The sequence below is a fragment of the Hordeum vulgare genome, chromosome 5H (assembly GCF_904849725.1).
Source record: "Hordeum vulgare subsp. vulgare chromosome 5H, MorexV3_pseudomolecules_assembly, whole genome shotgun sequence".
Taxonomy (NCBI): domain Eukaryota; kingdom Viridiplantae; phylum Streptophyta; class Magnoliopsida; order Poales; family Poaceae; genus Hordeum; species Hordeum vulgare.
The window spans coordinates 452224288-452248776 of NC_058522.1; the positions used below are offsets into that span (position 1 = coordinate 452224288).

At 43.3% G+C, this 24489-nt stretch overlaps 1 protein-coding gene across 1 annotated transcript; it reads right to left on the reverse strand.

Annotated features, from left to right (window-relative positions):
* Window positions 1–1636: 1636 nt before the first annotated feature.
* LOC123398375 lies at window positions 1637–6387 on the reverse strand. The gene is made up of 12 exons (XM_045092854.1): window positions 6045–6387; window positions 5794–5946; window positions 5529–5681; window positions 5267–5430; window positions 4537–4815; window positions 4320–4450; window positions 4065–4182; window positions 3860–3952; window positions 2466–2543; window positions 2276–2363; window positions 2121–2190; window positions 1637–1925 (listed from the first exon to the last, which is right to left on the reverse strand). Exons 1-11 carry the CDS (start codon window positions 6268–6270, stop codon window positions 2138–2140), a joined length of 1536 nt encoding a protein of 511 aa, XP_044948789.1. The 5' UTR covers window positions 6271–6387; the 3' UTR covers window positions 1637–1925; window positions 2121–2137.
* Between the last annotated feature and the right edge of the window lie 18102 nt (window positions 6388–24489).

Sequence of the window (24489 nt, forward strand, 5' to 3'; positions counted from 1 at the left end):
CGAAGCATGCGTTGATGGAGTGCACTGCTCCAACAGTGAATGCATTTCTAATTCGAACAACTTGTACATATACTTGACATGGAACGGGATGGATTGTGGTTGGGCTGATTTTTATGAACTCTTTCAACAGTGACACTGAAGCAGGCCCACAATGAAGATAAAAATGCATTTAGTGCAGAGAGTATTTGGTTTGGTCCCAACGGAAGGGAAGTGTGTGTGTTGTAGGATTGAGTGAAACAAGGTTTTTTGAATTTTATCTGCCTAGTAGATTTGCAGCAAATAATTGAGTCAAATAAGGGTTTAACACACATGATATAGCTTATATGTTACTCCCTCCGTTGTAAACTTGGAAATGAACTTCCGGTTAGGAGTACATATTTCCGATACATGAAGTTGGCAGTAATATCAAGTCTCGAAACTGAGTAGAGATTGGTGCTATTGGAATGTGAGTGGGTCATAATATGTCTTGGAAACCATCGCTTGGAGCAAGTAATGCCTTGTCGGAACGGGTAGAAAAGTTTCATCAGATCATGAAATGCTGCCATGCATAGCTAGTTGATGTTGTTTTCAAGGATTATGGTTCGAATCATTGACGAAAAGAATTAATACAGCATGGAGTCCAGGATTTAATGCACTAGGAAAGTGTGGTTGGCTTAGGTTTCACTGCGGCCTAACGTGCTCATTATTTGAAAGTGATACAAACCAAAAAGACGAAACACATGAGCGTCTTGTCTCCGTCTAGACTAACGACTGACAAACAGACTTGTGCTCATTCAATGAGGACCAGACGTGGCCATGATACTGTTTCAAACAAAGAGAATACCTCAGAATACAGCTTGATGCACACATCTCTAGTATGAGGAGTGGTCCAGATTTCAAGATCATTTGGACCCTAGAGCCAAAATGGATATCAGCTAGTTACTAAACAATACTTGAAAGTTGAAACAAGTTAAGTTTTTCATTTTGGCAAAGCATCGAGCCAAAATAAGGAAATATATAGTGAACTGCTCCCTCCGTTTCTAAATATAAGTCTTTTTAAAGACTTTACTACAAACTACTCCCTCCGTTTTTAAATATAAATTTTTTTGAAGACTTTACTACAAATTACTCCCTCCGTTCTTAAATATAAGTCTTTCTAGATGTTCCGTTAAAAGACTAAATACGAATGTATATAGACGTTCTTAAATATAAGTATTTCTAGATGTTCCGCTAAACGACTAAATACGAATGTATATAGACATATTTTAGAATATAGATTCACTGATCTTGCTCCGTATGTAGTCCTCAAGTGAAATCTTTAAAAAGACTTATATTTTGGATGTATACAGACATATTTTGCTTCGTATGTAGTCCTAGTGAAATCTTTAAAAAGACTAATATCTAGAAACAGAGAGAGTAGAAGATTAAAGATTTGTTCTGCTTTACCCTGCACAGCAAGGTTGCACATACATATAAGGGGAATGAATTGGCAATGCAGCAAACATTTCGCATTAGTTACCAACTTCCAACTTCAATTCATCATCCACAGCTATTCTGCTTCTAAGGTCCAAACATTGCACTGGCATGATTAACCGGTTCAATTCATCATCCACGGCTGCTACACTTGCATAGGGATATGATGTGAGTTTCACAAGACTCAAAATAAGTACTCCATCCATCCCAAATTAAGTGACTCAACTTTGTACTAACTTTAGTACAAAGTTAGTAGCCATTAGCAATTTAGCATACAGGTTCTGCTCTGCTCGAAAATACATATTATGTGCTCTAAGCTAAGCTGCTTCTACGGTCCAAAGGCACCCACAATTTAAAGTTTTTGTCTGGGAACACACGCACACACAAAAAGATTATCCGAAGTTGAATTTGCAATTGGCATTAAAGGGTTATTTCCATTGACTCATCCATGAAGGCCAGCAACGGGCAAGTACCTACACAAATAAATAAATAAACATCAAGGACAATCCTCAACAACTCTCGAATTTGAGTTAAAACAGAATGAGATAAGAGAAATAACAGATGATTTCTTCATGAAGTTGTTTACAGCACAGGACAATCATCTACAGCTTTTGAATTTGAGTTAAAACGTGTTGAATCTGAACTATGTTAAAAAGAAAGATGTTTACCTCTCTCAGGCCCAAGCTCAAGAATCATAAGAGACTGACATTGCTTCTTTACCCATGAAAGGGTAAGTGCCTACAACAAATAAAAAACATCACAATTAGAGTAGATGTATCTCTGGCTCCTGCAAAAACATGACTTATAATAGAGAGATGTTTACATTTCACAATGTCCTCTCCAAGATCCGATACAATTACAGTCAAGTTTCTAGTTCTCCGGCGATGTTTGATAGCATCAAATATTTTCACCTACAAAGCAATCCATAGAATTAACATACCGAAACATATTTTTCGTAGTGCTATCTTCCGCATAAATTAAGTTACCATAGTTATAATATGTAATTAACTTACTGAAACATCTTTTTCTTCATATAAACATTTTCCTTGATGAAAATGATCCCAGCATATATCTATCAGCATCTGCTCCAACTGGCGAAATTACAGAAGTAAAGAGTGTCACATAAAAATATGTAGAATATACCCTACAACCAAGTGTACTCACCCTCGTATCTCTCCCTCTCGCAAGATTCTTTTCTTGTTCTGTGATTTTTGAAATATATAATGGCTACAACTCTCAAGATATTTCATCAAGAAGCACCTCCACTACAATATCCTTGTTCTGTGATTTTTGAAATATATAATGTCTACAACTCTAAAGATATTTCGTATAAAAAGCACCTCCACTAAACTAGCACACTCCATAATCCATACTCCAAATCCAGTAAAATAGCAAATGAACAATATTATATCTTCCCTTGGAAAGAACATACTCCATATACTATTAAATGAACGAGAATTATGTATACACTTATCATTATCAACGGAGTACCCTATGCTTCTTAATGCATATGCATACTCCTTTACTGAATTAACTGTGCATATGCCAGATACTCCAGCCAGGTGTACAATTCAACATATTTACACCCTACGTATTGAATGCTCTTTTCAAATCTTACCTACATGGTACATATGCACAAAACATACACTTGTCATGGCCGACCATAGGTGGGGCCATCATTATGTGTGCAGGGTTAGGGCACAGCCTGCAGCCTGGGATTTATCATTACTATTCCCTCCGCTCCTAAATATAAGTCTTTTTAGATATTTCAATAAGGACTACATACGGATGTATATAGACGTATTTTAGAGTGTAGGTTCACTCATTTTGCTCAGTATGTAGTCCATATTGAAATCTCTAAAAAGACTTATACTCCTTCCGTCCGGAAATACTTGTCGGAGAAATGGATAAAAATAGATGTATCTAGAACTAAAATACGTCTAGATACATCAATTTCTCCGACATGTATTTCCGGACAGAGGGAGTATTTAGGAACAGTGCAAGTAGATTGTTAAGACAGAAAAGATTCAAAGTTTGTTAGGTAGGGTTCGGAGTTTTGTTAGGAATGGGTCTGATCCAACTTGGGGATCAAGTAGATGTTGTCCATATATTGGACAGCCGTGTATAAGCCTTAAAGGCATCAATCAATCTACAAATAAAACCAGAAAACAGAGGTTCACCCCTGGGCTGTAAAACCGTCAAGAATAACAATCCATCCTGAAAGTTGATCTATCCAGGCGGGAATCAAGAAGGTGCTTCAACTAGCACGTCCTTCTTTAAATTATTTAACTAGGAATACAATAATACATGGTACCGGTTATAGGACGTGGGAGATTAATCCAAGGTGGATTAGAGATTAACTAAACCTGGATGTAGATAAAAACTAAAATTCAATAAATACACATACCTCAATTGTTGTAGAAACGTACTTTCCGTTAAAGCTTTCAATAACGTCACCCTCACGAATTCCAATCTTCTCAGCATTCGATCCTTTAGACACCTATTTTAAATTAGCATGGTTACATCATAATATGCATATGAGAAACGTTTTTGGAAGAAATTATTCACAAAAGTGAAATAAACAAAAGAAAAATAAGCACCACGATATATACCTGCTCAACAATAAGACCGGACTCGATGTTATGATCATGAGTCATTCTCTCAATACAGATAGGATCTAAATGTTTGATTGAAGTGAACGCCATTCCAAGGTGGAGGCGAGGCATACAACTATACCAAACAAAACAGAGACCAAATGAGTATCACACAAATTTAAGGAAAAACATGATAACAATATCCTTACAAGAATTTAGAATCACACAAGACTACTAAAACAGAATTGAGGAGAAAAATGGGCAAATACATACTTGAACCTTCTCCAGAAATCCAAGCACCTGTGCAATATGAACGAAGGTACGAAAGTCTCGACAATATGGTTGTTAACTAGACCCACCACCTTCCCTTCTAAATCAATGATGGCCCCTCCATCATCTTGAAGCTATATCATTGTAGTAGTGACAAATATTACAATTTGTAGTAATAGCAATATCAAAATACAAAGCATAAATTTGAGATACGACGCACCAGTAGGCGACTAGATGGATCACGAGAAAAATACATATAGTGGCATCGCTCATGCCGGGATGGAATCTTATGAGCCACCATACCATGACTTATCCTAAGATCCAGACTTTCATCTCTTCCAAGTCGTAAAACATCTTGACCACAGCACACACGCTCAGTAAAAGTAAGCAGCTGAACTGGTTTGTCCACTTCAAACTCATAGAGAGCAAATTCATAATGCTCCTGGAGATAGAGGAGGCGGCCAGGTGCAGCTGTGTTGTCCAGGAAGTGAACAAAGACCTAAAACGGCGATGGCAAAAGTTATGACACTTCATTTTTGACAGAACTTTTATTGACGAAAATATTTTTGAGAGATGCACTATCATGAAAATCAAACGCCAGAAGATACTGGTTCACTTTCTACTCTAGCAAAGTTGAAGATGATGTCACATTTTATCGGTAACTAGCCTACGGTTTGGCAACGGAGGCATTACAAATAATTTAATTTGAGATGGAAGAGACAAACAAATAAAACAAGCAATAGTGAGTCACGCGGGTAGATAAATAGACTGTTGAATATATATTTTTTCCTTGTACAGTAGTGCAGGGCTCCCCACCACAATTTCATTTGAAAAGAAGCTGGTAATTAAAGCATGCATTACCTAAGTTCAGGTACCATCATCCGGTGGCACAAACGCCCTTGCTGAAATTAGGATGAGAAAAAGAGACTAGTGAATGTTAGGAAGGTCACCTCAGCGTCACGTAGATATTTGCCTGTCCACTGCTGCCTCCACTCTGATGGCTTCTTTGGGTTCTTTTCACGAATGAGCTGAGCAGACGTCAAAACAAGGGCGGTCTTGCTCTGGTCGTCCCTTTGAAACCATAAACCAGAGCACTTGTTCAGTGGGTCATCCCCTGCAAAGGAACCAAAAGTCGCAAACATTTGGCCAGCTTTCAAATACTAATTTACAAGCAAGTACAGTACGATGTTAAATAGATAAATAAATACGCACCGACAAAGGATGAGAGCAAGATGACAGATTTAGCAGTACGAAGTGCTGCATCCCTTGCGGGCTCAAGAATAGGAAGCAAGAGATGGGGATTGAACAGGCAGGATGGTGCTTTATAGTAGTGATGGTCCATGGTGAAGAGGCGAATTCGACGATCTATGCCATAAGGAAAATTAACATCAGGTTGGGAATTAACGAAAATTAACATCAGGTTGGGAATTAACGATGAGAAGAAAGAATCCGGGAGGGGAGGGGGGGGGGGGCTTACTGCGTTCTTTGTAGTACCTGGCCTTGGCGTCTTTGAAATCATGGAGTATGTCCGGATCATCAGCTAGCTCCTCAGGAAGGTAGGGTTCGTAGATCGGAGGGCTGAGTGGCTCGGAAGAAGATTCCTCCTCCGCCACGGATTCGACCACACGATCTACGGAAACATCGGAAAGCACGAACAAGTAAACACCTAGATAATCTGTCGTGACGATCAAAGGAGCAAAAGAGGTTGGAACATGGGGGCAAAATCACCTTGTTTTGCTTCCAACTGGGTTCTGTCATCAGGCTCGAAGACCGCGAACAGTATCTTTGGATGGGAAGTCCGAATAGCTACCTCGCCGGGAGATCTAGGGCTCGTGGGGTGGAGAGCTGTCGACTCCTCCTCCTCCTCCTTCTCCTTCTCTGTCAGGTTTCGCCTCTTCGCTTCCCGCTCCGTCTTCTCCAGCTCGTCGCCGCGGATCCTGACGGCCCTCGGCATCTTTCTCACCTCCGGCGCCGCCGCCGCCGCACCGGAGAGGCCGGATGACGCTTTGGGGACTCGTGTCCGCGTCCAGGGGTGCGTCCGTCTGTGTTTCTCTCTCTCTATCTATCTCTTTTTGCAAAACACACTGACACGCATTTTATTTTTATTTTTTCGGGGCACCTCTTAGGCGAAAAGACAAATATGTCCCTTCTTGAAAAGTTCAGCATACAAATAGGTCCGGTTTAAAATTAAATTATTTCATAAAATAGTTCATTTTCATGACGTTCAACTCCAGGGGGCATATGTCGGTGTCGACGCAGGCTCGGCTCAATCCACACAGCAGGACGCCCCAGTTGAGGGCGTCATGCTGGGAACTACGACGCCCTCGCCAAGGGCGTCATGCCCCTTCGACGTAAAAAAATGCCTAGCCCGAGCCAAAGGGCTCTCTTTTTTCTCTGGTTCCCTCACGTCCCCTCTCTCCCTCCTTTTGATTTGGTGCCCAAAGGATGTGGATCTGAATCAAATTACAGTGGTTCTTCTTCCTTTTCTAGGTCTCGTGGCATTCTCCTTCCTTTCCCTTCTTTTTATTGGTTAAAATCTTTGCATTGACCCAATTTGAAGAAACCCTAGTTCATCCACTTTTTCAAAAAATGTTGATGCTTGCACTTGTATTAGCTATGTATGGTTAGGGATTTGTAAGGTATGGTTTAGGGCTAGAAGGACTAGGCACGCTTTGCTGTGTTGTTAGATTGAAAAATCAAATCACTTTGTTTTAAATACAGTGTGTCTTACTTTCTAAAATGTCAAACATTTTAAATTTAATTATATATATATATCAAAATCCATAATATCAAATTGTTGTGATTAGGTTCATTGTTAAATGAATTTTCTTATTTGATATTGTGGATGTCGATATTTTTGCTCTTAACTTGGTCAAAGTTGAAATTTTGACTTTTCAAGAAACTAATACCCCTTATATCTTGAAACTAATGGAATATTCCGTTTGATGTGTGGGGAGATGGCATGGTGTGTTTTATTTTTATTTATAATTTGGTAGTTTGATGGACCTTTCGTTATGTGATTCTATATTATATGCTAATCAACCTTGTATGTGTGGAAAAAAAATCTACGTCAACGGCTGCAGGAGCGTGATTGATATGTTTTTATAGACCGATTGATGTTGATTGATTTAAAAAATTGTTGGTTCGGTCAAAATCGTAAATCAAACATATTAGGAAGCATAGTGTATTTGTCTAAAGAATCGAACAAGTGAATTTTGAGAAATTGTTGACCCGGTCAAAATCGGATGATTTTAATTGAAGCTTGAAGATCTCAATTGAATGTGGACTCTTTAAAACTAAGGAGTATAGTGCTACAAAGGCATAAATAAAATAATTAAATAAGAAAATTTTGAAAAATTGTTGACCAAGTCAAAATTGGGTGTCACAATGTCAAATTGAGACCTCAATTGAATGTGAGCTCTCCAATTCTAAGGAGATTAGTGTTATAGTAAATTTGGTAGTTATAGTTAGTCTTTTAGTTGTTATGTATGGATGCTTTGCAGCAAATCTGGGCTAGGGAATTGTCACCAAACGTGTGTATGTATGTACGCTTGTATGGATGATTTCCCCTATGTATTTATTTGCACATGTATGTATTTATTTGCACTTGTATGTATCCATTTGGTGTATAGAAAATTTTGTGTATGGATATGGGCATTTGCACATGTATGTATGTATTTGCACTAGTATGGATATTTGCACAATAACAACCAGGCTTACTATAAATTTCAGTTTTGCACGATGGCTTCTCTTATTCATTCGTCGTACGATCAATTGCATCATAGTTTGTATATGGCAGATGAAAGAAAGGTTTTTGGCCAGCTTCACATGAGGTCCAGTGCAGTTCATGACAGGATGAAGCATGACGAACGGTACACAAGTATATTCGGAAGACAAGGCTTCTCCATTTTATCTCACTCGTGTGTCTTGTTTGATGTCAATGATGAACCCTTGTGCGATCACGACACTCGTTGACCGATGGCGTCCTGGGAAACATATTTTCCACTCCTTTGTTAAGGGATGACGGTGACTTTGTATAAAGTTCCACTAATCACGTGTTAACATCCCCGATGCAATACTTTCCCCTTTTTGTATATCTTTCCTTGTATGACAACCATCTTATGTTTTACGAGAGTGAATAAGATTGATCTTGACTTCATCTCTGTTGCATCATGGCATCATGCATAACATCATTCATCCTTGTTTTGTGTTGCACCTTGGTGTTTGGAAGTGTGAGTGCAATGTGTGTAAGTGGCTTGTGATTGTTGTTTTGATTTGGGTGCAACAAGATTCCTCTCAAAACCACTTTTTGCACCATAGCCTTTAAAAAAACCCTTCTTCCAATTTAATTAGTGGTTGAGTTTAAAGTTTATGATTTGCTTCCAGTAAAATGTTCCTCCCCTCCTAAAAATCTCCATACTATTTGTGGAGTGCACCCCCTCTAGTTTGGTTTTATTTTCTTTTTGCTTTATATTTAAAAATAGTGCCTTATTTTAGTAAAAGAGATTTATTTTTACTCTTCTAAAAATGCCCAACTTATTTTTATAAAGTGTGGCATGTTTTTAGCAGACCAAAGGTATATTTTTCTTCGAAATCTTCTCCTTTTAACCCATGTGAATTATTCAAAACCCCTGTTCTATTACTTATTTTAAGAGGCTTTAACGCAGAGGGAGAGAGCACGAGGGCCAAGCGTTGTAGGTTTCGGCCCAGAGCCCAGCCGGCGAATGTTTCCTTCCTCCTCTCGACGTCAGCACTATATGAACCAGCTAGCCACCATCGATTCTTCCTTTCCCTCGATTAGACGGTCAGGAGCTCGAGGCTCGAGGTATTAAGCAGCCCGCAGCCTCCTCTAAACGTAGCCCTCGCCATTTCTTCCCCTCCTTTCCCCTCGCGCCGTCACGGCCGCCTCCAGAACCACCACCGCAGCCATGGCCGGATCTGGTAGTAGCTCATCGCCGGCGTAGCGTTGCCCCTCTTCTTCCCCGACTGGACCAGGTGCACGCGGACGCCAAGGGAGATCCATTCCCGACGAGATCGGACGACAAGGTCTTCTACCACGACGTCCCCGACGTCCACTACTACGGCCACCTCCGGCGACCTCTTCTTCAGCAGTACCTCGACGTCGACGCGCCGTTCCTCTCCATCGCGCGAGCCCCTCTTCTTTGCACCCTAGGTGAGCACACCTCCTCCGCTTCCCCCCTCTTTGTTCGTAGCCACGATGTGTCGCCGTAGTCTGCCATCGTCGTCGTCGTTTTTGATGTTGCATCGCGTTGCAGCCACAACAATACCGCGTGGTAGCAGCAGCTGTAGAGTGGAACCGGCAAGCTGCAGCCGCTCGCATGCACAGCTGCATGCATGCGTAGCGCGTAGGTGTCTTGCGTGAGAGTAGCTAGCAGCTTCCTCACGTAGCCGTGCTTTCTGTCGCGTTGCTCTGTCGCGCGGCCGTAGTGCAATAGCAGCAGCAGCTTGGCTCCAGTAGCAGTAGAGCAGCAGCGCCGCGCCCGTGCTTGCCATTGACGTGAAGCACCCGTGTGGCCGATGCATGTGATTGCACCGGTGAGGCTCGTCGCCCGCCAGGTCTCGGGTTCGAGACCCTGCGCCCCCCTTTTTACTTGTGCGAATTTCTCCTCTGTATTAGCTAGCAGAAACAAAATATGTGGATTTCATTCTCTGTTCTAGCAAAGTCACTTCCTTACCCCAATGGCAACCGAGCCACCGCAACACCGGTAGGTCGAGGGTTCAAGCCCCTCGTGCGCCCCTTTTTTGTTTGGGAATTTTCCCTGTGTTGCGCTTGTAGGTTACTTCCTCTCTTAGAGTAGCTAGCCGAGCATAGCCTAGTGGTGCTTGCCTCTATTATGTAGAGGTGGTGGGTTCGACGCCCGCTATTTTATTTCAATTGTGTGTTATTTTCATATCTAGAATATTCCAGAGGTGGAATATGCCAAATCTGACACTGTTTGACGTATAGGTGATTTAGGATTTAGAGTAGATTGTATTTTCCATTTTGTGGTTTTTTTGTGCATGCAAGTATAACATTGTGATATATGGATTTGGGATAGAAAAACCCAAGGAATCGAATGGTGGCATTCGATTTCACTTTTGAGCATTTCTGCTAAAGTGCCATTTTGTGATGACTTGGCATTTTGTCATTGGTGTAGGATTATTTTTGTGCGTGTTTTGAAGTTTGTGCCACACATGCATCATATTGCTTGTAGCATTTGTCACTTGCTAGTGTTTATTGGCTTTTTATTTTCTTTTGGGTAGCATCAGGAGCTGGGAACGAGTTCGAGGATTCTATTGAGTACGTTAAGGAAGATCAAGAGTAATTCTAGTGTGAAGATATCACAAGCAAGATGATCATGACCCTAACACCGTATCTAGCTTTGTTATGCCTAGTTGAATCGTTTCCATCGTATTTACCACTGCCTACCACCTGCTAAATAAGCCTCCAAAGATTGACATGAAACCTCTAGCCTTCACTTCCTAGCAAATATTGTTTGGCTAAGTTACTGCTTACTCGACCCTCTTATAGTGTTGCTAGTTACAGGTGCCAGCTGGTCCATGTGATAACATGGGAAATTGATATCATCTTATTTAAATGCTATTTAATTAATGCACCTATACACTTGGTAAAAGGATTTTGGAGAAAATTGCCACTTCCAATCACTTGTCCAGAAGCCTGGACGCCTCAAGCAAAAGGTTCAGGATATGGGAGACCTCATGGATGTCCTTACGAGGTATGCTGAGTTGGATAGCACCAAAGATCCCGACTCAGATGAGGATAAATCTGGCAAATAGAAGAAGCATGAAAATGGCAAAGGTCATCAGGAACACAATTTTGGGCATCAGGGAAACCATAATAACCAGTGCAATGGTGGGAAACGCAAGCATCGGGACGACGGGTCAGATTTTGTTTCTAATACCAACGTTGATTTTTAGAACCAGCGACAAAACAACAACTCTGGCAGAGTTTATAACGGAAAGGAGCACAATTATGAAGAAGCGCTCAAGGCCCCTTGTCCTAAGCATAGCCTAGTGGTGCTTGCCTCTATTATGTAGAGGTGGTGGGTTCGACGCCCGCTATTTTATTTCAATTGTGTGTTATTTTCATATCTAGAATATTCCAGAGGTGGAATATGCCAAATCTGACACTGTTTGACGTATAGGTGATTTAGGATTTAGAGTAGATTGTATTTTCCATTTTGTTGTTTTTTTGTGCATGCAAGTATAACATTGTGATATATGGATTTGGGATAGAAAAACCCAAGGAATCGAATGGTGGCATTCGATTCCACTTTTGAGCATTTCTGCTAAAGTGCCATTTTGTGATGACTTGGCATTTTGTCATTGGTGTAGGATTATTTTTGTGCGTGTTTTGAAGTTTGTGCCACACATGCATCATATTGCTTGTAGCATTTGTCACTTGCTAGTGTTTATTGGCTTTTTATTTTCTTTTGGGTAGCATCAGGAGCTGGGAACGAGTTCGAGGATTCTATTGAGTACGTTAAGGAAGATCAAGAGTAATTCTAGTGTGAAGATATCACAAGCAAGATGATCATGACCCTAACACCGTATCTAGCTTTGTTATGCCTAGTTGAATCGTTTCCATCGTATTTACCACTGCCTACCACCTGCTAAATAAGCCTCCAAAGATTGACATGAAACCTCTAGCCTTCACTTCCTAGCAAATATTGTTTGGCTAAGTTACTGCTTACTCGACCCTCTTATAGTGTTGCTAGTTACAGGTGCCAGCTGGTCCATGTGATAACATGGGAAATTGATATCATCTTATTTAAATGCTATTTAATTAATGCACCTATACACTTGGTAAAAGGATTTTGGAGAAAATTGCCACTTCCAATCACTTGTCCAGAAGCCTGGACGCCTCAAGCAAAAGGTTCAGGATATGGGAGACCTCATGGATGTCCTTACGAGGTATGCTGAGTTGGATAGCACCAAAGATCCCGACTCAGATGAGGATAAATCTGGCAAATAGAAGAAGCATGAAAATGGCAAAGGTCATCAGGAACACAATTTTGGGCATCAGGGAAACCATAATAACCAGTGCAATGGTGGGAAACGCAAGCATCGGGACGACGGGTCAGATTTTGTTTCTAATACCAACGTTGATTTTTAGAACCAGCGACAAAACAACAACTCTGGCAGAGTTTATAACGGAAAGGAGCACAATTATGAAGAAGCGCTCAAGGCCCCTCGTCCTAAGCATAGCCTAGTGGTGCTTGCCTCTATTATGTAGAGGTGGTGGGTTCGACGCCCGCTATTTTATTTCAATTGTGTGTTATTTTCATATCTAGAATATTCCAGAGGTGGAATATGCCAAATCTGACACTGTTTGACGTATAGGTGATTTAGGATTTAGAGTAGATTGTATTTTCCATTTTGTGGTTTTTTTGTGCATGCAAGTATAACATTGTGATATATGGATTTGGGATAGAAAAACCCAAGGAATCGAATGGTGGCATTCGATTTCACTTTTGAGCATTTCTGCTAAAGTGCCATTTTGTGATGACTTGGCATTTTGTCATTGGTGTAGGATTATTTTTGTGCGTGTTTTGAAGTTTGTGCCACACATGCATCATATTGCTTGTAGCATTTGTCACTTGCTAGTGTTTATTGGCTTTTTATTTTCTTTTGGGTAGCATCAGGAGCTGGGAACGAGTTCGAGGATTCTATTGAGTACGTTAAGGAAGATCAAGAGTAATTCTAGTGTGAAGATATCACAAGCAAGATGATCATGACCCTAACACCGTATCTAGCTTTGTTATGCCTAGTTGAATCGTTTCCATCGTATTTACCACTGCCTACCACCTGCTAAATAAGCCTCCAAAGATTGACATGAAACCTCTAGCCTTCACTTCCTAGCAAATATTGTTTGGCTAAGTTACTGCTTACTCGACCCTCTTATAGTGTTGCTAGTTACAGGTGCCAGCTGGTCCATGTGATAACATGGGAAATTGATATCATCTTATTTAAATGCTATTTAATTAATGCACCTATACACTTGGTAAAAGGATTTTGGAGAAAATTGCCACTTCCAATCACTTGTCCAGAAGCCTGGACGCCTCAAGCAAAAGGTTCAGGATATGGGAGACCTCATGGATGTCCTTACGAGGTATGCTGAGTTGGATAGCACCAAAGATCCCGACTCAGATGAGGATAAATCTGGCAAATAGAAGAAGCATGAAAATGGCAAAGGTCATCAGGAACACAATTTTGGGCATCAGGGAAACCATAATAACCAGTGCAATGGTGGGAAACGCAAGCATCGGGACGACGGGTCAGATTTTGTTTCTAATACCAACGTTGATTTTTAGAACCAGCGACAAAACAACAACTCTGGCAGAGTTTATAACGGAAAGGAGCACAATTATGAAGAAGCGCTCAAGGCCCCTTGTCCTAAGCACAATTTTCCCGATAAGTCGTCCACTCACTCGTGGGAAAATTGCGACTTTATGTAGGCATTTTAAAATCAAGTTTTCCACAACTTCCGAGGAGGCAACGGTTGTGGCAATACAAGTCATCCCGGCGGATTTAGTGGCGGCTCATCTGGGGGCTTTGTAGGTCCAATCTCATGATCCGGGCGGCTCAGGTACAGGTTATAGACATTTTGACAATAACAACAACAGTCAGCAACGCTCAGGACACGGAAATCAGCAACATGATAATCAAGCAGGATTTCAGAGTAATCCCAAGCAGCTGAGCAACAGAAAATATCATGTGTTCACCACTAGTACTTGCAGGTGAGAGAGCAAGGTTAAAAAGAGGGCCATCAATATGGTTGAGCCGACAACCCCCGGGTATTTAAATTGGTCCCAATATCAAATCACGTGAAGAAGAGAGGACCATCCAGTCCGGGTTGATAATACGGGTGGTTTGGCTCTGGTGGTGGCACCTCAAGTGGGAGGTTATGTTCTCAACAAAGTTCTCATGGACGGAGGGAGCAGTATCAACATCTTATACTATGACACCTTCCAACACAGGAACCTTACCAAGGACAAGTTGCACTCATCTTCTACAGTCTTTCATGGAATTGTTCCTGGAAAATCTGTATATCCAATTGGCTGGATCAAACTAGATGTTGTGTTTGGCTCGGAAATCAACTACAGATGTGAATTTCTGATGTTTGAGGTGGTTAAGACCCCATATCATGCTCTTTTTGGATGGCCGGCTTATGCTCAGTTCATGGCCCGCCCTTGTTATATCTATATCAATCTTAAAACTCCAGGGAAATACAATACAATCACAGTTGATGGGAGTCGAAAAGTCGCTAGGGAGTGTGGGGAAGGGGATGTAGCTTATGCAGAGTCACCTTGTGCTATGCAAAAGTTAAAGTACTACATAGCCAATGTTGACCTGGTCGACATGACTTCTCTTAAGAAGCCCAACACACATTCTGAATCCACCCCGAAGTTCAAGCCAGATGAGGATACTAAATAGGTGGATTTCACTCCTCATGATTCTTCCCACGAGTTCACTACTCGGACAGGGCTGGATCCCAAATAGGAAAGCGCTCTCATTGAGTTAATCCATGAGAACCGGGACATCTTTGCATGGAAACCTTCTGACATGCCTGGTATACCATGGGAACTTGTTGAGCACCACCTTAATGTTGATCCTAAGATGAAACCTATTCTCCAGTTCCTCCATCATTTTCACGAGGAGAGGCGTAAAGCTATTGGTGAAGAAGTAGCCTGGCTCCTAGCTGTCGGGTTCATCTGTGACAGCCCGATGCCGACGCCCCAGAAGATTCCCCTTTATTTCTGTTTCCGTCGTGTGTCTATTTTTATTTGTTGCATCATCATCGCATCATGCGCATCATCAGCATTGCATCAGCATCTCCGTTGCCACCAGTTTTTATACTTGCATCCGTTGTTAGTTGCCGGTTCTCGTCGTTGTCCGTTCTGAGCCCGACCGCACACGCACGCGCCCGTGGCATCGTTCAAATCTTGTTTTTAAAAGTGTGATGAAAACTTTCTCTAATTGGGGTGAGATTTGACGTGCGGTGGTATCTTTATTTAGGTAGGCCGCCTGTCAAGTTTCGTCGCAATTGGAGTCCGTCTGGTACCCGAACGGTCGACTGTAGCGGCACCGTATTCGGTCTACCGACGGATGGTTGTCGATGTTTTTAAAATATGTTGCCGGGTGCCCGTTTTCCCTCTCATCTCCGCCTAGCCCCTCTGCGCAGTGCATCGACCCTACGCGCAGGCCAGTCCGAAAACCTCCCGGAACCCGAACCGGGCGATCGTGACCGTTGGGTCCAGATCAACCCCATTTTACCGCAAACAGTCATCAGTTTGTCCAATGGTCTCCATAGCCTAGTTATTTTCCGACCGTCTGATTTAATCGAAGGGTCCAAATACCCCTATAGACTAATGCTTTTACTTTATATAGTCCGCTTAGCCCATATCAGACCAAAACCTAGGGATCCTCCCTGTCCCGATCCAGCCGCCGCCGCTAGCACCTGGTCTCTACCTCGTTTTGCCCACTGGTCCAACCGCAGTCTCCAGCCAGCCATCTTGATCCACCAATCCGCAACCAACCTATGTGATCTGGTCCATCAGATCTTGGATCCATCGACCCAGGGAGCCTCGCAGCTCCCGTGACCGGAGCCTCTCCCCGATCTGGAGCAAGTGAGGCTCGATCCATGGGTGCCCGCGCGCCTCCGGTGACCTTGCCCGTCAGCGACCTCGACCAGACCTCCATGGACGCCGCCTCCAGGACCTCTGGCTGCCGCCGGTGACGTCCAACAGGCCGCAGCCCCGCCCTCGCCGCCTGCTCTGCCCCGTCGCCTGTCCCCGCTCGGAGTCGAGCAGAGCACGACGCTCCAGGGGCGTTGACCCCGACACCGACCGCGCTCGTGTCTGTCTCGTTTTGGGAGAAGCAGCGATCCATGCCAGGCCCCTCCCTTCTCTTCCCTCCCTGCCTCCTCTCTCTCCCCTTAACCTCTCCCTCTGCTTGTTCCCGTGATGCAGAGAAGCATGCTGCAACACTCCCCTGAGCCCATCCCGATGGAGCTCTATGCCTCGTTGTCGTGGTCGACCTCATCGATCCCCGTCTCTGGGAATGGAGCAGACACCCTGGATCTGCCTCCATCGCCTTGCCTAGACCCCATGCCGACAGCAAGTGGCGCCACCGCAACTGCATCCTGCACCCCCAGCGACATGGTGTGGACCTGCATCCTCAACCACGGTAGCAGAGAAAGCCATGTCTGTTTGTATATTCAGTTTGGTTCAGTCAGAGTTACATTCTAGTTCATCTCGCGTAGACATCCATTTTGTACCAAAGGTCGATGTAGCCCAGCTGGTGAGCGCCTTAGTGTGCAACCGCAAGGTCTTGGGTTCAAATCCCATGCACCCCTATTTTTAGTTTGTTATGTTATTGGTACAGGTTGGCCCCTTTGGCTGTTTCATTTTGAGAAAAACCCATTTACTGTTGCAATCACTTCGTAGCCCAGCTGGTTAGTGAGCAGCGCTAACACGAGGGAGGTTCTGGGTTCGACTCGAGATCCACCCAATTTTAGGCTTTGCCTTTTATTTTCTTTCACGCACACACATGGGCATTTGGCCCCGATTTACTCTTGGGCCGCTGCACTATGCTGCTTCGAGCCCATGCATGGGTTTTTTTCCACCTGTGTAGATTTAGCATTTTCCACCACATGCATTTTTAAATGCCGTAGATTTTAAACCGTGCGTCGGATCGGAATAAGTTAGATATGTAAAACGTATAGAATTTCACGTAGACTAGTATTTTTCAACTCCCATGCATGTTTAAAGCTGTTTAGTGTGGAGTTTGTATTGGTTTGTGTGTCGACGTGTTGAAACGGTTTAGGTCATAACTATTTGTCCATAGCTCCGTTCGAGATGTGCCATATATGTAAATGGGCCAGAACGACGAGTAGAGAACCACTTTGTTTTTCCGTTTAACAAACATAAAATGTGATTAGGACAAATCTGGACATAATTAGAACTTAACGCGTGGGGTCATCTCGGAGATGCTATAAGTTGTTTCCGACCTCATTTAAAATGCCTAGATAGGTAGTTTAGCTTGTGCTTCACCCCGTGCCATGTTAACAACATTTAATATTGTCGTGTTCCTAAACGGGAGTAAATTAAACAATTAAACGTGGAGTTTCGTCGATATGCAACTTGTTGCATATCGAGCTTCACTTAATGTGTAGTGTTTGATTGTTGTGATTGTCATGCCTTGCATTAGACCGTTCATGCATCATATGTGTCTTGCATCGTGTGGTGTATATCGTGTGTTGATGCTTGTTTTCGGTTTCCTCCGTCTCGATAGAGTTCCGCAAGCGTGTCCGATGTGAGGACCGTTGGACTACGTCGGTTCGTCTGCTTCATGGAGTCATTCTTCTTCCAAGCGGGATCTCAGGCAAGATGACCATTTCCCCAGACACCATTACTATCATTGCCATGCTAGTATTACCGTTTCTATCGATTATGTCTCATTGCCTACCACATGTTAAATACCAGCCTCTCAACAATGCCATGACAACCTTCAACCTGTTCGACCTAGCAAACCACTGATTGGCTATGTTACCGCTTGCTTAACCCTCTGTAGCGTTGCTAGTTGCAGGTGCAGTTGCTTCCATGTGTTTACATGGGTTCCTTGTCATATCACCATATTAAATGCTATTTAATTTAATGCACCTATATACTTGGTAAAAGGTGGAAGGCTCGGCCTTTCTAGCCTGGTGTTTTGTTCCACCTTTGCCCCCTTAGTTTCGGCTACCGGTGTTATGTTCCATAATTGAGCGCTCCTAACATGATCGGAGTTGTTATGGGGACACCCTTGATAATTCATTTTAGATTAAAGCTGGTCTGGCAAGGCCCAACATTGGTACTATTTGCCCAACATAATAATTCTGTTAATTTGAAATGCATAGGGAGTTAGCGCTACCCGAGGAGTAATTCTACATAATACAGGGAGGGCCAGTGCTGATGGTGCTGGTCCAAAACAGAGCAGCTTACTAACGCTACCCGGGGCAACTCGGTGTCTGGCGTGGTAACCATCGCTCATCCGTCGTGTCCTGAGAACGAGATACGCGGCTCCTATCGGGATCGTCGACACGCCGGGCGGCCTTGCTGGATTAGTTTTACCTTTGACGAGATATCTTGTGCATCGGGATTCCGGTGATGCTTTGGGTAATCTCAGAGTTGAGGTTTTCCACTAGGGAATCCGACGAGATCGCGAGCTTCGTGATTGAGGATTTCTATGCGGCTTGTGGTAATTTGTGATGGACTAGTTGGAGCACCCCTGTAGGGTTAAATCTTTTCGGAAAGCCGTGCCCGCGGTTATGTGGCAACGTGGAAACTTTGTTTAACATTGGTTCTAGATAACTTGAAGTTAACTTAATTAAAACTTGCCAACTGTGTGCATAACCGTGACTGTCTCTTTCGTGAGTTCCTTCTCCGATCGAGGACACGATGGGGTTATGCATTACGTAGGTAGGTGTTCAGGATCATTCATTTGATCATCAGTAGTAACGTCCGTTATGCGTAGATCTTCCCCCTCTTATTTCTTGTACTCGTAAGTTTAGCCACCTCATATATGCTTAGCCGCTGCTGCAACCTCACCACTTAACCATACCTCACCCATTAAGCTTTGCCAGTCTTGATACCTTTGGAAATGAGATTGCTGAGTCCCCTGTGGCTCACAGATTACTACAACACCAGTTGCAGGTACAGGTAAAGATTACTTGACGCGAGCGCGTTGATTGTTCATTTGGAGTTGCTTCTTCTTCATCGATCTAGGATGGGTTCCAGGCCGACAGCCTGGGATAGCAAGGATGGACGTCGTTCTTATTTTTCTCGTTTGTTTTCGTCCGTAGTCGGACCCTGCTCTTACTCTTGATGTAAATGTAATGTACTATTGTGACTCTGATGTAGCTTGTGGCGAGTGTAAGCCAATTCTATATATATCTCATCTTTTCAGTACATGTACTTGTAACGATATCCATTCTTGCGACACGACGAGATGCGCTTCTATCCCTGACGAGGCCTTCGTGCCAAATTGAGGATAGGGTCGCATCTTCGGCGCGACATCATCGTTGAAGTTTTTCACCCAGAGTGGTTGGCAAATCCAATGCTTCTTTTAAAAAAGAACTACACTTGGCATATGTGTGTTGATTACACAGATCTCAAAAAATCCTGCCCCAAGGATCCGTTTGCTCTTCCTTGCGTTGATCATATCATTGACTCCACAACGGGATGTGAACGACTGTGTTTTCTGTATGCTTATTTTGGTTACCACCAGATCAAGATGGTTGTTGAGGATCAGGAGAAAATGTCTTTCATCACCCCTTTTGGCACTTTCTAATATGTATATATGCCTTTTGGGCTTAAGAGCGTTGGGGCTACTTATCAGTGTTGCGTTCAGAACTATTTACACAACCAAATTGGGCGCAATGTTCATGCTTATGTTGATGATATCGTGGTTAAATCCCAGAAGAAAGAGACTCTGCTGGATGACCTCAAAGAAATGTTTGACAACCTTCGTATCTACAAGATGAAGCTTAACCCGACCAAATGCGTCTTTGGAGTGCCTGCAGGCAAGTTGCTGGGATTCTTGGTTTCAGAGCGTGGCATCGAGGCTAACCCGGAGAAAATCAAGGCGGTGACTTCTCTATCTAAACCGGCAAACATCAATGACGTGCAACGCATGGTGAGTCGTATAGCAGCCTTGAGCCGGTTTATAAGCCACCTTGGAGAGAAGGCGATTCATGTCTATGAGTTGCCCTAAAGGACTGATAATTTTATCTCGACCGATGTCGCTAATGACACATTTGAAGCACTGAAGAAACAATTGGTTGAGCTGCCTGTTTTAGCTGCCCCCATTGACAAAGGGCATATGCTCCTCTACATCGCTGCAAATAATAAAGCGGTGAGTGTTGTGGTTGTCGTTGAGCGCAAGGAGGCGGGGAAAGAATATCCAGTGCAAAGACCTGTCTATTATGTTAGGGAAGTTTTGACCTTGTCAAAACAACAATATCCACATTGGCAGAAGCTGGTTTTTGGTGCCTTCATGGCTAGCCGTAATCTCAAGCACTATTTCCAGGAACATCCAATCACAGTGGTCAGTTTAGATCCTCTAGGAGATATCATCCAAAACAGAGAGGCCACATGCCAGATTGCTAAGTGGGCGATCGAGCTTGTACCACATCAGGTGAAATATGTGCCTCGGATAACCATTAAATCTCAAGCTCTGGTGGACTTCATCATTGATTGGACTGAATTACAAGGCCCTGAAGAAAATCCAGATAACATGTACTCGACAATACACTTTGATGGGTCAAGCCAACTGGAAGGCTCGGGGGCTGGAGTTATTTTATCTTCCCCTCGAGGTGACAAATTTGTTATGTCTTACGCCTTATGTTTACTTGCACTAAAAATGCAGCCGAGTATGAAACTCTCCTTCATGGGCTACGTATGGCCAATGAGATGAACCTCAGCTGGTTTGGGCGACTTAGATTTAGTGGCTCAACAAGTATCAGGAACTTGGGATTCCAAGGACCCTCTCATGACAGCTTATCGACGAGCAGTCATAGTTATTGCAGGTCATTTTCAAGGTTATTAAGTCGATCACATTGATCGCCGGCTCAATGAAGCTGCAGACGCCTTGTCCAGACTTGTCTCTCAATGCAAGCTGGTGTTGCCCAATGTTTTCCTTGATGTACTTTACAATCCTCAGTTAAATTGCCACCAATGGAGGATATTGCTATCCTAGATCCAAAGGCACAACTAGTGGCGGCTCTTCATGCGATTCCGGATTGGACCGTACCATATTTTGCATATTTTACAGGAGGCGAGCTCCTCATGAGGAAATCATCGCCCGACTAATTGTCAGATGCTGCAAGTTCATGCCTATAATTAATGGCAAGTTACACCGTCGAAGCATCAGTAGCGTTTTTCAATGTTGCGTTTCTCCTACTGAAGGCCAAGGAATTCTTAATGAAATCCACGCTCGAGATTGTGGTCATCATTCTGGCTCCAGGTCTTTGGTTGCAAAAGCTTATCGCCATGGTTTTTACTGGCTTACCCCTCATGCCAATGTAGAAGACATCGTGTGGAAGTGCGATGGCTGCCATGAGTTTGCAAGATAGGCTCATGTGCCAGCTAAAGAGTTACAGATGATTCCAATAACTTGGACGTTTGTAGTCTGGGGGCTTGATATGGTGGTACCTTTTAAAACATCGTCAGATAAAAAGACACATATGCTGGTTGTAGTGGATAAATTCACCAAGTGGGTTGAAGCAGAGCTGATCAATAAGTGTGATGCTCAGACTGCGGTACAATTCATGAAAAGGCTGATTTATCGTTACAGTTACCCACATAGCATCATCACAGATAATTGCACAAACTTGACTAAAGGAGCTATGGAGGAGTTTTGCCAGCGAGAACATATTCGGCTTGATCTTGCATTAGTAGCACATCTGCAATCTAACAGGCAGGCAGAATAGGTCAACCAAGAAATCTTAGGTGGGATCAAACTTCAGCTCATGGTCCCCTTGGAGCGAACACCGGGTTGCTGGGTCGAAGAACTCCCTCGATACTTTGGAGCATACGGACTACTCCTAATCGATCCATAGGCTACACTCCATTTTTTTTGGTTTATGGAGCAGAAGTTGTTCTACCAAGTGATATCAGACATGACTCGCCCAGAGTTGCAGCCTATGTTAAAGCAGACAATGAACAAGCTCACCAAGACGCCCTTGATGCATTGTACGAAGAACGTGACCTTGTCTCTTCATGATCAACAATATATCAACAAGACCTGCGTCAGTATCACAGTCGTAGAGTCCACAATCGAACTTTCGAGGATGGTGACTTAGTCCTCTGTTTGATTCAATACCAAACAGACAAGCACAAACATTCACCACCATGGGAAGGGCCTTTTGTCATCACCAAAAACCTCAACAATGGGTCATATTATCTAATTGCCATACGCGAGGATAAGAAGTCACGTACCTTAGAGAAGGAAGCAAACCGGCCTTGGAACATTGCTCATCTTCGGTCGTACTACACTTAGAGCCACTGGCTCCACAACATTGTACATACCAATGTATGCATATTTGTGTTCAATATAATAAAGTTGGCACCCCTGAAACTCGGGGTCTTTATCTTTTTAGCTACAAAATTCCCAAGTCTTTATTCTTTGGAACACAGGTCAATTGGGGGCTCGTGACTCAATGAGTTAGGCAATTATAATTTCCCTCTTGACCCGACTACAAGCCAAATACAACAAAAAATATGGTTAAACCTGCGTGTCTACAAGATGCTTCTCTAAACAAGGTGACCCTCTTGGGGAACGTTGCATGGGAAACAAAATTTTCCTACGCACACGAAGACCTATCATGGTGATGTTCATCTACGAGAGAGAGATCGGATCCACATACCCTTGTAGATCGCTAAGCGGGAAGCGTTAAGAAACGCAGTTGATCTAGTGGTACATCTTCGTGATTCAAATCACCGTCGTCCCACGATCCATTCCGATCTAGCGCCAAACGGATGGCACCAACGCGTTCAGCACACATACAGCTCGATGACGATCTCCGCCTTCTTGATCCAGCAAGAGAGACGGGGAAGTAGATGAGTTCTCCAGCAGTGTGACGGCGCACCGATGATGGTGATGATCTATTCCTGCACGGCTCCGCCCGAGCTTCGCAGAAATCCGATCTAGAGGAAGAACTACGTGGTATAGGTTTGAGTTGCACGTGGCAAAGTTGTGTCTCAAAAGCCCTCAAACCACCAATATATATAGGAGGAGGGGAGGGGCTAGCCTTGGGGCTCAAGGGAGCCCCAAGGGTGTCGGCCGAGAGGAGGAGGTGGACTCCCACCCTAATTCGGTTTGGCGGAAGGAGTCCACTCCTTCCTTCCCACTTCCCTCTTTCCTTTTTTTTCTTTCCTTTGGTTTTTTCTTCTTGTGGCGCCATAGCCCACTTGGGCTAGCCTCACCAACCCACTAAGGGCTGGTGCGCCACCCTAGTGATATTGGGCTCACTCCCGGGTGGGTGGGCCCCTCCCGATGAATATCCAAAACCCATTCGTCACTCCTGGTACACTGCCGGTAATGCCCGAAATCTTTGTGGTGACCAAATGAAACCATCCTATATATCAATCTTTGTTTCCGTACCATTCGGGAAACACTCGTGACATCCGTGATCTCATCCGAGACTCCGAACAACCTTCGGTCACCAACACCTAGAACTCAACTTTACTAAAATGTCACCAAACTTTAAGTGTGCAGACCTTGCGGGTTCGAGAACTATGCATACCTGACCCGAGACACTCCTCGGTCAATATCCAATGGAGGGACCTGGATGTCCATATTGGATCCTACATATTCTACGAAGATCTTATCGGTTGAAGCTTTGTGCCAAGGATTCATATAATTCCGTATAACATTCCCTTTGTCCTTCGATGTATTACTTGCCCGAGATTTGATGGTCGGTATGTCTATACCTATTTCAATCTCGTTACTAGCAAGTCTCTTTACTCGTTCCGTAATACAAGATCATGTGACTAACACTTGAGTCACATTGCTTGCAAGGCTTGTATGTGATGTTGTATTACCGAGTGGGCCATGAGATAACTTTCCGTCACACGGAGTGACAAATCCCAGTCTTGGTCCATGATAACTCAACGGACACCTTCGGAGATACCTGTAGAGCATCTTTATAGTCACCCAGTAACATTGTGACGTTTGATACACACAAGGTATTGCTCCGGTGCCAGTGAGTTACATGATCTCATGGTCATAGGAATGAATACTTGACATGCAGAAAACAATTGCAACAAAATAACACGATCACGTGCTACGTTCATAGTTTGGGTCTCATCCATCACATCATTCTCCTAATGATGTGATCCAGTTATCAAGTGACAACACTTGCATATGGTTAGAAAACCTTAACCATCCTTGATCAACTGGCTAGTCAACTAGAGGCTTACTAGGGACATTGTTTTATCCATATATCCACACATGTATCTATGCTTTCATTAAATACAATTATAGCATGGATAATAAATGATTATCTTGAAATAGGAAATATAATAATAACTATTTTATCATTGCCTCTAGGGCATATTTCCAATAGTCTCCTACTTGCACTAGAGTCAATAATCTAGTCTCACATCGC